General features: G+C 40.6%; 1 protein-coding gene across 1 annotated transcript in view; it reads right to left on the reverse strand.

Annotated features, from left to right (window-relative positions):
• LOC308571906 (von Willebrand factor D and EGF domain-containing protein-like) overlaps window positions 1–16300 on the reverse strand; it is a 199572-nt gene that overhangs the window by 46272 nt on the left and 137000 nt on the right. The window contains exon 22 of the mRNA XM_081167541.1: window positions 2918–3787. Within this exon, the coding sequence (XP_081023667.1) occupies window positions 2918–3787 (870 nt within the window). The remainder of the gene's footprint in view (window positions 1–2917; window positions 3788–16300) is intronic.

Consider the following 16300-nt stretch of genomic DNA (forward strand, 5'->3'; position numbering starts at 1 on the left):
GTCACTGTGTTGGTTTTGACACTGATTTTGTTTCTTCTATGAATGCTGAGTGTCTAGAGGGAAGGAACTGGTCCATTATTTTCCTGTAGTAATTTAACAAACAATAAATAACCCTCATGGTCAATCTTAAAATAAATAAAAAAGCAATCTGTATTAATTCAAAAGGGACAATCAGCATATGCTGATTGAAAAAAACTGTCACACAGTTTTTTAAAAAATGCTGAACTGTATTTTGTAAACTAAAATATTAACTATGAATGAAAAAGTACCTCACAAACTACAGTGTACAGTGGTGCCCAGCAAGACGAATGCCTCGCAAGACGGAAAACTCACTAGACGAAAGGGTTTTCTGTTTTTTGAGCTGCTTCGCAAGACGAATTTCCCTATGGGCTTGCTTCGCAAGACGAAAAACGAAAACGTCTTGCAAGTTTGTTTCCTTTTTCTTAACACCGTTAATACAGTTGCGACTTGACTTCGAGGAGCAACTCATAGAACGCGGTGTGGTAGCCTTTTTTGAGGTTTTTGAAGACTTTGGTGATTTTTGAAGCTTTTCCAAAACTTCTTTTAAACTTTTAAAACTTTTTTTGGGGGGGTTGGATTTTGGGTTGGGGTGTTTGGAATTCAAGGACTTGGTGTTGGGGAGGGGTTTGCAAGAATCTGGAAGCTTGTGTGTGTTTTTTCTGCATTTTTATGATTTTCTGTGACCATTGGGTCACTCTGCTGTTTTTTTAAAAAAAATTCTGGATTTGAATTTCTGTGTGGTGGGTGGCTGGGGGAACAGTTGAGGAGGGGTTTGCAAGAATCTGGAAGCTTGTGTGGTTTTTTTCTGCATTTTTATGATTTTCTGTGACCATTGGGCCACTCTGCTGTTTTTTTTAAAAAAATCTGGATTTGAATTTCTGTGTGGTGGGCGGCTGGGGGAACAGTTGGGGAGGGGGTTCTTCAGCAAGAAGCAAAGAGTGGAAGAGGAACCTTCTTCGAGTTGTCCCCCAGAGTCTTAGAAAATGTACTGTACACTTTGTTGATTTTTAAATGTTTTTCTGTCATGTTTAGAAACTTAATTTATTGTTCCTTCAATTTTTGAAATGCTCTTTACAGTATGTGTGACTTTAAAGAGCATTTAATAAACTCTTGTTGTACCAAATTTGGCTTTGTTTGGACTTTTTTTGACCATAGGAACGCATTAATTGAATTTCAATGCATTCCTATGGGATTTCGTGCTTCGCAAGACGAAAAATTCGCTAGACGAGAAAACTCGCGGAACGAATTAATTTCGTCTTGCAAGGCACCACTGTAATTTGTTTTAATAAAACAAGGTAACAGAGTTTAAGTAGTTAATACCCAAATATACAAAGTAACCTATTAGCACTTCCTATGGCCATGAATAACTAGCATCTGACTTATAAGCCTCTATTTTCAGGTGCATATATGAAAACTGGAGATAGGCAGTGGTAAACCTGCCTAATATATGGGGTTAGACAAGTCCTAGGAACAGCAGGTGAAGAAGCTACATTTTTTGGGCAAATAGATTTTCATGCATATGGAAATTTAATTAGATTAATAGCACAGGTTATTTAATAATAAAATGATGAATTTAATTTGCAAGAAGAATTTTGAAAGAGGAATATACCCAGTCTCCCGTAATTGTGTATAACATTATTTCACCGTGCTCCTTTAAATTGTCTAATTAATGTGCTAATTTAAGCAGGAAAGTTAATCATCTTTTTCATAATGCAACACAGTGATTATATCTCTGGAGACATGTATATCCGGTCATAGGACAATTATCCCCTCCTTACCTCCAGACTACCAGTGGAAGATTTTAAAAGTAAAGTTATAATTTGGTACAATATAGGTTGTGAGTAATTGTATAGTTAATAGACATATGGTACATTCTGTTAGTTTCATTTATGCCTGTTTTAACGTTACAGACGACAATAGATGTTTTCCCATTTTTTCATTCAAGTAATTTGGTCATAAATTTCATTGATCAACTTGTTGAAGGAAGTAGACTCTACTTCTAAATGCTGTGAATTCAGACATTTCTCCCTCTATCTCTCATACCAAATAGTTGTTCCTAGTAGTTGCTCCTAAGTGAGTGCACTGTCTAGCAGTTGCTAGTATATCAGCACATGATCCATGATTCTGGAAAATCAAAAACAGCCAGAGATGATGTTGGAGCCATTGGATGTTGGACCCAGACATGCCCTTTGTCAAATGGAAGGGCTCCTTCCAGTCATGGAAGGGATTCCAATCCAGTGTAGGCTCCCAGTAAAGGAAGGCAGGGAGAAAAATTTCACCAATTCTCCCTTCCCCTTGTTCCATGTGCCAACTTCTGCACTGTTTCAGAATTTCTCAACCTCCAAAGCACCTTTTCAGGAAATATGGAGGAAGTAGAAATCTGCAAAAAACAACAACCCAGCTTCCTCCCCTTCCACTGGCACAAATGTCCCATGGGAAGTTTCATTGTTCCTTAGAATAAAGAAACAGTGACTGAACAGGCATATCTCAGCCACATCAATCCAACAAGCTATATTTTACCCTTTATCCTCTACTCATAGTTTATTATCTGCATAGCTTTCCTGCTGCAAATTAGGCAGTGTGGTCTTTGTGGATGTGGCAGAATCTACCTCACCAACTCTGACCGCAACAGTTTATTTATTTACTATTTGTTCTATTTATATTCTGTCTTATATCCCACCACAGTTCCTGATACATTACGGCAATTGGAATAAAGATTGTAAACCCATTTGTACACTCAGACTCCTGACCTATATACACATAGTAGATATACTTAAATGAGTTACTATACTCTCATACACTGTAACTGTAAATGTGTTATATAAGTAAAACACCAACTCAGCACTTGAAATGACTAAAATATTAACACAGGCACTACTTTCTTCCCGTCTCTTACCTTGACATTCAATTCCATCACCGCTGTATCCAAATGGACAGGGTCCACATCTGAATTCCCTGTCCTTTGTTGGCTCACAAAGCACGCCACTGAAACATGGTGTATCTGCACAGGTGACTTTCTTCTCAAGTAGCAACCTATCAATTGGTGTGGAAAGGCCCAAATGATTGGCTGGGGAGGCATGAGGCTTTCTGCCCCAAGATGTCCATACTGGAATCCTTGTTTTTGTAGAAGCTCCTGCTGGGCGGATGGGGCCTTGTGGGGTTATACCAGAAAAAGTAGCTTTCAGATGGGATGAGGAGGCCAATGGTGTTGCTAAAACAGAAGTACCTGGGCAGCCTCCTTTAAAACCAAGAACAGATCTAGTGTGTGAAGTCCCAAGAGACTTTTTCCCAAAAGACTGTCCATCAAATGAGGTATGAGTCTGCAAATCAGCATGTGGCCTTGTATTTAATTTCTGTTGAGTGGAAACATTTCTTCTGGCAAGTGACTGGGCGTGACTCTTATAGTGTGATAAGATTTGGGATGCCCCTTGGTGAGTTGTTTCATGGTGCAGAAGAAGGCTCTGGGTGCTATTTTTCGCTTCATCTGATGAAATGCGTCTGTGAAACAGTTTGGAATTCAAAAGCAGCTTCTTCACAGATGATGCCTGAGGCCAAGGTTCCACTCTTTCACTGGCTAGTGGTTGAATATCAACAGTGATAGGATATCGAGCTGTAAGGAAAGTTGTTTCTGGTTTGGAGATGTGAACTTCTGAGAGTCTCGAATCAGTATTATTTGATTTCTTTAAGTCATCTTGAGTGGAAGAAACCTTAACATCCCCGGTGACTTTCACTGGTACGTCAGTCACACTTTGGGTGGACCTTGACACTAAACAGAAAGAAATACGGATCAGTAACAGGAAGTATTTAACATTTGCTAGTGGCATGGACAGCCTTGACATGGGAGATATGTGGTCAGGATCTCTTGTGGGTTTGATTGGGGAAGTGGTGCTGTGGAGAAATTGTAACCCTTTCCTCTTTTGCCTATCAAAATCCTTCCTGAAGGAGGGGGAAATAAGTAAGTGTGATACAGGCTCTTTCTTGTATGTCACCCCTTTCAATCTAACTTAATAGCATCTTAGAAGGGGGAGAATTTCTATCAGGAAAACAACTGCTTTCTCAGTATGCCTTTCCCCCTTTTCTATAATACACACGTGAGTGTTAATTAGTAAAATAAAAACTTGAGTGGAAGTAGGTGGTCGATTTTAAGGGTGAACCTCAACAAAATGGCTTGAGAAAGATACTAGAATGCACCTTCCAGCTTTGCATACCAGTTCAAATTATCACAATTATATAAACACACTGTAAAAGATGTTGTCGGGATGATCTTTTACATAGGACCGTAGGAATCTAAGTGCGAACATTGTAGCCCAATGTTGCCAACACTGAATGGAATCATCTCTCTAGACAGGAGTCTTTCTCATCCCTTCCTGGAGATGGTGGGGACTGAACCCACCAGCTTGCATGCAGATGCTCTATCACTGGGCTATGTCTTTACCAGATTTTGATGTGTTTGCAAAATAGTGCATATGATAAACACCTTTTTGAGACCTAGAAATGCATGCTATTTCTTAATATACTCTTACTGTCACCCCTCTCCATGGCAGAGGCCTGTTTCCATCAATACCATCCCTGCCCTCCCTTTCTGAATAAGGCTATAGGCTTTCAAGACTGGAAGAGCCTCACAAAATCAAGCTGCCATTCAAAGGCAGGCTTATCCATGCATCAGCTCTCTTCTGCATAGTACTTTCCCTGATTTAATGCATAGAATTGACACTGCAGTGAGCCAGTAGCACATCCTGCAGAAATCAAGCACAATGGAGGTCCTAGTGCTACAATGGATTCAGAAAGAAATTTTCTCCTACATCAGTGTTACTGACAGCAGGCAGTAACAGTTGAATTTCTGATTCCCTACCAAAGTCTTTGTATGTTATTTTGTTTTAAACATCTACTGTATACGTTTCCCTATAACCATAGGGGGCAGCTTATAGCATTAATGCACCACAAAATGGAGTTGTTTGGGAATATCCATAGTGCAGTTGGGTCTTCACCACTGTGTGCACTATAGAGATTGCCTAGTGAGATTTTGAACTGATGAATAAAATGCAATGGGAACCATAACATGGGGATGTCTGTTGAAAACTGCTAGTGTTGGAATAAATTTCCTGTTTCCTCTTCCATTTAATTCTGAACTGTACTTTTGCCGGCAGAATAATCACATTATTTCTTATTTGAAGCACTACATAATTTACCAACCCCTGAGAAGAAAGTAGGTTTCGTTAATAAAAATTAGAATCAGGGCAGCATTTTTAATTTATTTCTTAAAGTGGCACTTTTTGTTTAACAAAGAAAGGTTGAAACTGCAAGGTTTGTCTAAGGTCATGGTTCATATCTTCAAATCGTATTTCATGCAATCAATCAATACTTTTAAATCTATATACCATAAATCTATATGCAGAGGTGGAGCTGGTTAGACCTATTCATTTTGCTTATTTAACCTACCAAGTAATTAAATATTGGATTGGATGGGAGGAAATACCAAGGACAGTGTTCAAGGTCAAAGTTGACTTTATATTCCCCTCCACAAAGTGTTTTGCATATGCAGTACCAAACTGGATTTCCTTCTTTCCTTCCTTCCTTCCTTCCTTCCTTCCTTCCTTCCTTCCTTCCTTCCTTAAAGTGTCATGCATCTTTGGAAATATGTAAGCAGAATGAGCTACAGCTGGAGTGACTTCCTCCTAATACGAGTATTTGCCAAGTTGCATGCTTGGTATTATGGGGAACGTCAATGTCTTTGTAGCTAAAAAAAAAAAATCAAAGGGAAGGGCCATGGCCACAATGTTTATTACTTATGGCAAGTGTGCTGCAGAAAAGGCCTTTGGTTAGTACTTAAACAATTTAAAATTGGGTGTGTGTGTATTGTTTTGTTTGGTATTATCTTATGTATATTTGTGTTTTTATGTTGTATTTTATATTTATATTTATACTTTGATCCTCAGATGAAAGGCAGTATAGAAAATATTTATTTATTTATTTAAAGTGTGCTTATTAAAGAGTAGCATTTAATGCTGGGGGATCTACCTGCAAATATTCCTTTGAAACATTGACTTGGCTATAATTGTAAATTGGGGTAGGATTACTCATGTTATCTTCTTGCAAGGAATCTGAAACCTGCTTTTTTTCCTATCTTTAGTTTTCAGCATCACTGGGTCTGAAAACCGTAGATCAGGAAAGTAGCCAGAGTGCTTCTATATGACTGGAAACATTATTGCATGCTTTGGTGACAAACAGGCTAAATTATTACAACTGGCTTGACACGAGTCTGCCTTTGAAAAGTGTTTGGAAATCACAGTTGGAACAAAATCCTGCAGCCAGAATTTGGGCTGGGGTGTGTTTACTGGAGCATGTGACTCCACTATTGGACATTATTTATTGGCTCCCTCCTTGTGTTCCATTTGTGAGCACACTTGAAGCATTGGTTTTTACCTTTGAGCCACAAATGGTTTCGGGAACACCCCTATCCATTGCCTATCCATGTAAATTTGGCTATCCTTCCACTGGGTGGTAGGTGTGAATGGTGTGATTGACAGCTGATGTCTGATCAAATTGATGCCAGTGGAGAATAAACCAGTGGGTACCAAATGACTGAAGAGGGTTTTTATTGCCCTTCTACCCATGAGAGTTAGAAACTCTCTCATTCTCAATAATGAAATGCCTCAATAGGCAGATGCTTTAGCAGTCCCGTTCACAATTAAATCTGTGTTACTTCTACCTGGGCATTTACCCACCATTGGATCATTATGAGCCGCTCTGACTGGCCATGCTGAATATTTCCCCCACTTGGCTTCCTATTTTCTTGTCACAGCTTTACAATGTACTCTATAATTTTAAGAATGCATCTCATTATTAAGACAATTCAATAAATTTTCAATTTGTATAGCTTTAGTATCGTTAACATTCAGTAGCACATTCTGAATAGCTCATCCTTCATTTAGAAAAATGTCTGCAAAGAAACATTTCTCTGACGTATTGTGCTCTGTGGTTCATTACTTTAAACTAGAAACATACACCACCAACACCACATATGCCTTATCTAAATTGCCGGGAGAGTATAGAAAAATTATATTAGTCTAAGGAGTCTTGCTACAAGAGTGTAAGATATCGTCCCATCTTTCCATTTATCTCTCTTCGCCTCTTTATTAACCGCTTCTCTGGGTTTCCCCTCTGAATTTCTTTTGTGACACAGAGAATCTATAACCTAACAAGGCTTTTTAAAAAAAATAATAGGGGGAAACCAAGAAGACTGAACAAGTCAACAAAATTGTCAAAGAGAAAATGACATGGTATGGGCACTCAACAATGTCAGAAGCCATGTTTTTATATGCACTGCTGCTCAACACTCCACATATGGATGTGTGTGTGCGTGTGTGTGTGTGTAGTGCATCCTTCTAGTGAAGTATAACTATATGCTAAAATTTAACAGGTTTCTACTAGGGCTGGGTGATAACTGGTTTTCAATAGTGTGGTATATCACCAGCTAAACATCGGGATATATTAATATATCAATATATATCAATATATCACAATATCTGAAATAAGGAAGGAACTACAAAGAAGTGATCAGGACAATGTCCTGGCAGCTGCTACTGCTTAAGGGTCTAAAACAGGTAAATGATGATATTATTAATCACCTCAATGTACTACTCAAATTCACCAGACGAACTTTACATGTACATGTATATACATGACATCTATTTAAAAGGTGGCTTCCAATGTGACTGTGATCATGTCAACTAATTCACTCAGTCTCCTCAAATGATTCACAGATCATTCAGATTCGGTGTTCAGATTCTGTGTCAATGAGGAAATTCAGAGGAAGGAATTATGGTAAGTCTGTATAGTTAAAGCTATGGTTTTCCCAGTAGTGATGTATGGAAGTGAGAGCTGGACCATAAAGAAGGCTGATCGCCAAAGAATTGATGCTTTTGAATTCTGGTGCTGGAGGAGACTCTTGAGAGTCCCATGGACTGCAAGAAGATCAAACCTATCCATTCTTAAGGAAATCAGCCCTGAGTGCTCACTGGAAGGACAGATCCTGAAGCTAAGGCTCCAGTACTTTGGCCACCTCACAAGAAGAGAAGACTCCCTGGAAAAGACCCTGATGTTGGGAAAGATGGAGGGCACAAGGAGAAGGAGACGACAGAGGATGGGATGGTTGGACAGTGTTCTCGAAGCTACAAACATGAGTTTGACCAAGCTGCGGGATGCAGTGGAAGACAGGAGTGCCTGGCATGCTCTGGTCCATGGGGTCATGAAGAGTTGGACACGACTAAACAACAAAACCTCTTAACTACATCCATTTTCCATTTATCTTTCTTTCTCAAAAAACTTAAACTGCTTATAATTTTGGTGTAGAGCAAGGATGAAGAACCTCAGGCACAAGGGGTCAAATATAGCCCTCCAGTCCAGCTCTCTATCCAGCGCTTAGCACCCTCTTCAGGCTATACCCTTCTCCAGAACCTTCATTGGTCCTAAAATGAATATGTGTGTGTGTGAGTGTGAGTGTGTATACACTGTATAAAATGCTGTTTCATTATTGTTGTTGTTGTTGTATGCATTATCATAGTTTATTTTTTTATTTTTTCAGTTAAAATATAAAACAATTATGTGTGATAACCACAGGAACCTGTATATGAACCAGGCAGATATGGATTAGGATGCAGTTGCAATCCTAATGACATCCAGAATTCGTTTCCAGTCAATTAATGGGATTTAATTCCAAGTAACTCTAGTAAAAAATGGACATATATTTGTTCTCCAAATCTCAAAGATTTCTCAGTATATCTCCATGTAGTGTGTGTGTGTGTGTGTGTGTGTGTGTGTGTGTGTGTGTGTAAGCATTCACTGGTTGTTTACCAGTGAGATGTTTTTAAAAGTTTAGCTGGAATAAAAATGGTGGCAAACACTGTTGCAAAGACTTCATTGCTGCCAAGTGAGTGGTGCTAAAATCTTGAGTTATTTTATAGCGAAAGAGGTTGTATTAAGTGAGAGCAATCTATTTACTCATGTCATATTAAAGGACTTATTTATTTGTCTCAGAATCCAGATCATTCCTTGGTTTTCAAATGAAAATCTTTCAGAACAGTGTAATTGACATTTAAATCCATTTATTGCTGCATTTGAATAAAATGAGATCGAAGAATTTGAAAGCTTCAATCATTAAAGCAAACACAGTCCTGGCATGCAGCAATGATGAGGTGGAGTGCAAGTCAGAGGATATTTTTCTGAACTGTATAAGATGTGAGAGGAAATAGCATTTAATTCTAGTTAATCCATTTAATGCTTAAGGTATTCCCCAAATGCTGCACTAGATATATCCCTCTCCGTGCCAGCTACTTCATTATGAAAAGGGCAACATAAAGCTACAGAGAGCATTTAGCAGGAGGAAGCAATCAGAATTCAGGGCTATGGTGAGTGTAACATTGCATTGAAAAGCAGTAGAATATGCTGAACCTAAAGGAACTATGAAGATTGGGTAGGACACCAAATCCCACTCTTCTCTCCTCATGTTCCCTACATAGGTAGGAGGAAAAATGCTGGAAGGCGTATTGGCCCTCATGTACTTGGAATTACATTACATCACAAATGCACATTGTCAACTGGAAAACAATCAGTAAAAAGAGGAAAGCAATGATTATTTTTGGACACCTGTCAAATTCACAATGAAGTAATCCATTTTCATGGATCATTTCTGAATCAGATGTGGAGAGTGCTGGCCTGCCAATCATTAAATTCAGAGGATATTAAGTAGATTTATGTCCCAGTAGAAAATCAAATGTTCTTTGGTTATTCATGCTAGTTATATAATGTTTAGAGTAGTAGCAGTAAAAACTGCCGATGATGACATAGGAATGGTGGTGATTATGTTTGTTGACCATGCACACATGCCAGCCATTAGACCTGCTCCCTTACTACTGCTGTGGTACCCTTCAGTTATGTAAACACGCCAGATGGGAGTTAATAACAGCAGGGGGCATAGCCTGAGTACTCCAGTTTCTGACAAAATACGTGATATATATGGGTCTTTGCAGCTGTCTACTCTTCACATATTGACTTGTCCTAAAATGTTCATCCCGTGGATGGTGCCATAAAACTATTTATGCATAAGTATTTGGAAGATGCTGCTGGGACATCATTAGCTCTTCTTCATTCCTACAAACCAGACCAAATATAATATTAGCTAGATGAAAGAAAGAGTTGTTGCCCCCCCCCCATTTCCTATCTTTTTGACAAGAAAGTTGACATGTTTCCTCATGCAATCTCCCTGGTATGTCTTTCCAACTTTCTGCAGCACCTGAAATTAGAATGAACGTTTTGGAGGCAGTTTGAGGGAAGGGTGGGAGAAATTGAGCACAGTGGTACCTCGAGTTACAAACGCCTCAGGTTACAAATGCTTCAGGTTACAAACTCCGCTAACCTGGAAGAGATACCTCGAGTTGAGAACTTTGCCCCAGGATGAGAACAGAAATCGAGTGCCGGTGGCACAGCTGCACCAAGAGGCCCCATTAGTGAAAGCACGCCTCTAGTTAAGAACAGTTTCAGGTTAAGAACGGACCACCGGAACGAATTAAGTTCGTAACTAAAGGTACCACTGTATGTCAGTTTTAAACAAAAAGGGGGAAACCTCCATATTTGGAACAGCCAAAATTATTATTTTTTAAAGCAGTGGCATGCTGTACCACTGAGAATTCCCCCCCCCCTCTATACAGTGGTACCTCGGGTTACATATGCTTCAGGTTACATACGCTTCAGGTTACAGACTCCTCTAACGCAGAAATAGTGCTTCAGGTTAAGAACTTTGCTTCATGATGAGAACAGAAATTGTGCTCCGGTGGCACAGTGGCAGCAGGAGGCCCCATTAGCTAAAGTGTTGCTTCAGGTTAAGAACAATTTCAGGTTAAGAACGGACCTCCGGAACGTACTTAACCCAAGGTACCACAGTACTCTATTGAAGCCTAAAGTGAAGCTTTCTTTGCTTAACCTCTGCTTTGTGCATTTTATCTCCTTTCTCATCCCAGTCTCTATATTTACTAATAGTGCAATACTAGGCATGTCTGCTCAGAACTACGCTCAGTTCAATACTGCTGCTTTCCAAGTCAGTGCAGGCTCCATGTAAATGGGGATGAGCAGTTTTCGTACAGTTTCCTTAAGATGGGATGCAAGTTTAAAATAAAAATAAATAAATAAAATTGGTTTCTTTCTAAATCATACCAGTCTTATAACTCCCAAACTGACCTGCTAAATCAGATAGATGGAGATGTACCCTTGAGGTTCTTCTGGAAAGTCCATCTATTTATATACTCCTAAACACAACCTAGAGGGACGCAGGTGGCGCTGTGGGTTAAACCACTGAGCCTAGGGCTTGCCGATCAGAAGGTTGGCGGTTCGAATCCCCGTGACGGGGTGGGCTCCCGTTGCTCTGTCCCCGCTCCTGCCAACCTAGCAGTTCGAAAGCATGTCAAAGTGCAAGTAGATAAATAGGTACCGCTCCAGCGGGAAGGTAAATGGTGTTTCCGTGCGCTGCTCTGGTTCGCCAGAAGCGGCTTAGTCATGCTGACCACATGACCCGGAAGCTGTACGCCGGCTCCCTCGGCCAATAAAGCGAGATGAGCATCTCAACCCCAGAGTCCGGCAGAACTGGACCTAATGGTCAGGGGTCCCTTTACGCTTTACTTTTAAACACAACCTGCACACCATGTGACCAAGCTGACAGTGAATCCAATGGTTCATGGTCAGAAGCAGGTTGTAGGAGCAGAGGAATGGGAGGTCCCATTCTCTGAGCAGAAGTCCACTTACATAGCATTGGATTTCGCCCTGAATATAGCCCACTGGGCCTACTAGTCAGATGGCCTTTGGGTTATGTTGGACTTTGGTTGGTCACAAGTTATGCAATTGATTGCTATTTTACAGTTTTTGAGAGCTGACATGGGATGAAAAGGCATTCGGCATTTTATCATTGGCCCACAGTAGTAATTAATATTTGACTGTTCTTGACAGCTGACATTCAGTGGTATTTAGTATTTCACAGTGGACAGCTTATGAGATTTCATGTCTGATGCCTGCCAGAATCAAAAATGTAAATATTTGTTTCAACTCTAATTAGAAGATAATATTTGTTTGTGAAATATGTGATGACAGCACAGAACTACATACATTCATGACTTTAATAGAAATAGTGCCAGCAGTGAAAGTACCAGTTACTCATTTAAGGTGAGACTGCAAGGTAACAAAGGGGGAAAAAAACATGTAGATGATGCAATAGAATTTTAGGATATAGAATACTAAGATTATTATTGCTAATATATTTCAAGGATGCATCAGTAATAATTAAAACTGAAAAAATGATTTGATTCTTATGACCAGGGTGTGAAACTATGGAAAGAATAGCTATGGAAATCTGTAAGAGATGTCAGAGAGCACTAGCTGAAGCTTCCAGTAAATTTATATGTGAATTTATGAATCAGGATTGTACCTACTGTCCTCTTTCCCAAACACCACGTGCTCATTCTGTTGGGAATCAAGCCTTTATCAGGAGAAACTGATAAGGTTGACCTCCCTGTCTGCATTCTCCGGCAGGATCCAGGCAGAGGTCGTGATAGGCGATCCTTCTCAGCGTGAGAAGAACACACCACTCTTTCCTGCCCCCCCCCCCGGCAGGGGAAAGAGATAGACAGAAACGTATTTACATGCCTTTATTTCTGTCTTTGCAGCGTCACAGAAAACACGTCTGCTCTCTTCAAACTCCAGCAGCCGAGAGACTAACTCCACCTGTACTTCCTGTACAGCTCATATTACACTCTGAGCTAATTCCGGTGCTTCGCACTGTGAATAGACTGTCCCTCTGTTTCCCACGGAACAGTCTCAACATTCCCATTATGTTTTGCTTTCAAGCTAGCAGCTCGCGGCCGCATTGCTTCTATATTGTAACACATTCTTCAGAGGTTGGATCCCGAGAAACCTCCTCCCCACCCTCCTAGTAGCTCACACAGCTGCACAAAAAGGCTCCCTTGAGGGTCAGAAGACCTCAATGAATGGGGGTGGGGACTGTGACATAGGTTGCTGTGAGGGAAGGGAATTCCTCAAAACTGGCTACAGGCAACCTGTGCAGGTGGAGTTTCTGAATATCAGTGTTACTTTCTTATTATTTTCTGGGATCCCCACTTTCCTCTCTGTCCTCCTCATAGTCCCATGACCTTTAGGAGAGCCTGTGCAATGGGCTGAGAGTCTGCTGGGGTGTAGAGGACAGTGAAGTCAGTTTCCCCCAGCTTCCTTACACATCTGTTTCCCAAGATCCAAGTCCAAGGCTAAACACACACAAATGTACTTAACCTGTTCAGTTCCTAATCACACTGGAAGCCAACATGCAAACTTGCAGAAACATTGAAATGTTTTGACGCTGCGAGTGACGATAATGGACACATATGCAGCAGCCTTGCTCATATTAAGGTGTTTCCATAGTATCCTGAATGCTATTTTTCACCTTAAGGAAAAAATAGCTGTGAACTGCCTTTTTATGACAGCATAAGTAAAATATTGGACTTTTTACAGATAAATGCACATACACATATATATGTTACGTTAAAGGTACAACAGGTAGATAATGTTCCCATTATCTGGATAATTATGAAATTACTCAGAAGGGTGTTCTCTAAAGACAGAGCAATCCATCAAAATTATTTTCATTTTGAATTTCATTACCTTAATGCACACAGTAGCCAGCTAGCTTTCAAAATCACTAGCCAGATAAAGTGGGAAGAAAGCCAGGGCATTCAGGTCTTTAGCAATATTATTTTTTTCGTACATTTGTAAACATATAAATTAGGCACATTTGGCAAGGGACTGATTGGGTGTATTGATTAAGTGCAAAAACAAAATGAGAAAAAACAGATCAGTTTAGTCCTGTGAGGCATTATTCTATATATGAAATTAAGACAGCATGGAAAGGGAACTGGACCATACAAGCTGCCTATTGGGCTCCCACAAAAGGTAGGGATGGTCACATTTGTAAAAGACAAGGCTATCAGTTGCTACTAGCTATGATGGCTATGTTCTGTTGTTGTGCATATCCTCCAGCATGCTGCAGAGGAAACTGGGATTCTCATCTTTAGGGGCTGTGCTCCTGGAGTTTTGTCAGCACGCCGAGAGAGTGGGGGTGGGGGACAGACAGCAGTACACTGATTGGTGGATGTGTGGCAAGTAGAGACATAAATATGGGGAAAGGCGTAGAGTGACAATACAGCCTAAACTTCTGGTAAACAGTTGAAGACTCTACGGCATGGAAAGGCGCTGCTCTGGCATCTCTACGGCATGGAAAGGCGCTGCTCTGGCATCTCTACGGCATGGAAAGGCGCTGCTCTGGCATCTCTACGGCATGGAAAGGCGCTGCTCTGGCTCTTAGGCACTCAGCAATGAACCCCTGCTCCCTTCTCTGATGCACAGTTTTCCACTGAGAGTGTGTGTTGAACCAAAGGGGAATTGTTCTGGAAGCCCTGCAAATGCCATCTTGGGTGGTCAAGATAACCCACAATTAATTGCTAGTTGTTGTAATCATGATCACATATATGTTTAATATTCACTTGCTTTGATATAAGTTAATTGGCTTGTTTATGATACTATCCTTACCAGTGGGCTTGGGGTGCTGCCACCTATGACCTCATCTGGTCAGATGAAGCGATAGGAAGTCCTGGCCAAGGAAGTCCTGCTGCTTTGGGTGTAAAGAATGTAGGCCCCTTTGCTTGGGTGCCAACAAGCCATCTCCTTGCTGCAGTGTCCATCCTGTGTTTGCTGTAAGTCGACACTTTTCTTTAATAAAGCATTCAAACGGACCACTGTCATTTTTGACATCCTTGTTTGGTATCTCTGCACCCACCAGCCCTCCTTTGGGCCAGTGAATCAGGACAGAGAGCAGAAAGCCAATTTTTCAATTGGAGACTGAAAGTCCTAGGAGAGGTTTGCTCTACATTCTTCCACATCTCTATACTGGAGGAGGAGGAGCCAGAAGTAGCTCTTGGTGTGTTTTGGGATGGGCAAGCATCAGGGAGAAGCAGGCAGGCAGGCAGGCAGGCAAGGAGAGGCACCTGCGCTGTTGGTACTGCTGTTGCAGCTCCAGCCACAGCTGCTGTGGGGAGGCAACAAAGAAAGGCATGAAGGAGCCAGCACAATCTGCGCTAGTGACTCTTTTGGGGACTGCACTCTCTCAGGAGCCCAAAGAGAACATCCTGGGATCTGAAGCTGGTATGGCTTCCATAATTCCGGAATGTCCCAATCAAATCAGGACTATTGATAAATATGCAAGTGGGGAGTACACTGTGGCTCACTGCTCCTGCTAGAAGGCTTCCCATGGGTGTCTGGTTGACACAGCATGAGAGCATTGATGCTGGACTAGCTGGGTCTTTGGTCTGATCCAGAAGAACTGTTCTTATTCATTAGTGACCTCACTCCCAAGCTCCATGTGCTGTAGGATTGTTTGGAAATGAGAAGTCTGCTTGACGATGTATAGTAAACCATACAGGGTGGGGCAAGTGCTCCACAATACAAGGGGGCGGGGCTTATGCATCACTGCTAGATTTATTGTATGGATTTTTGGGACCTACCATACCGGCATATTTGCTTCTCAAGAAATAGGATCCTAATAGTGTGTTTTCTTAAAGTATTTCAGGCATGCTCCCCTTCCAATACTCCCACAAAGATAGAGAGAGAAAAAATGTTATTGTTATCTGATGACTCTAGGACTGTCACTGACTTCCTCATGGCTGAAACTGTTCAATATTGGTATAAGTGGATGAGCTACAACTAGCGAGGTCTGATCTAGTTCGCTGAGCTACGTGAGAATATTAAGATGTATAAGAACAGACGGCGGAAGAAATTCATAATATTTTTTTCAAAAGAAAACCCATGCCATTTCTTCAAATGAAAAATGGCTCAAATTTAAATATTTTGCAAATAATTCTGTCTTTCATTTAACTCCCAAGCAGTAAATGGCCTAAAATTGCAACCACATTATTTCCAGCGATAAATACATAAAAGTGACATTTACTTAACATGTGATGAAAATCAGGATTTCTTTTTCTAAATTGCAATTGCTTCAAAAGAAATAATAGATGCCTTTTAATATCACATAAGTATATGTAAATGCCCCCCAAGAACACTTTTCTTTAGGCAATTCTGCATGATTTCACAGTTATTTTCAAATGATTAGATCTCTGTGTGTATACGTGTGTGTGTGTGTTAGCAGCTTAGGAATATAGGAGGTTTCCTTATAACAGGACATACTTCCTTATGG

The sequence above is a fragment of the Podarcis bocagei genome (genome assembly GCF_964188305.1).
Source record: "Podarcis bocagei genome assembly, chromosome: 1".
NCBI classification, from domain to species: Eukaryota; Metazoa; Chordata; class Lepidosauria; order Squamata; family Lacertidae; genus Podarcis; species Podarcis bocagei.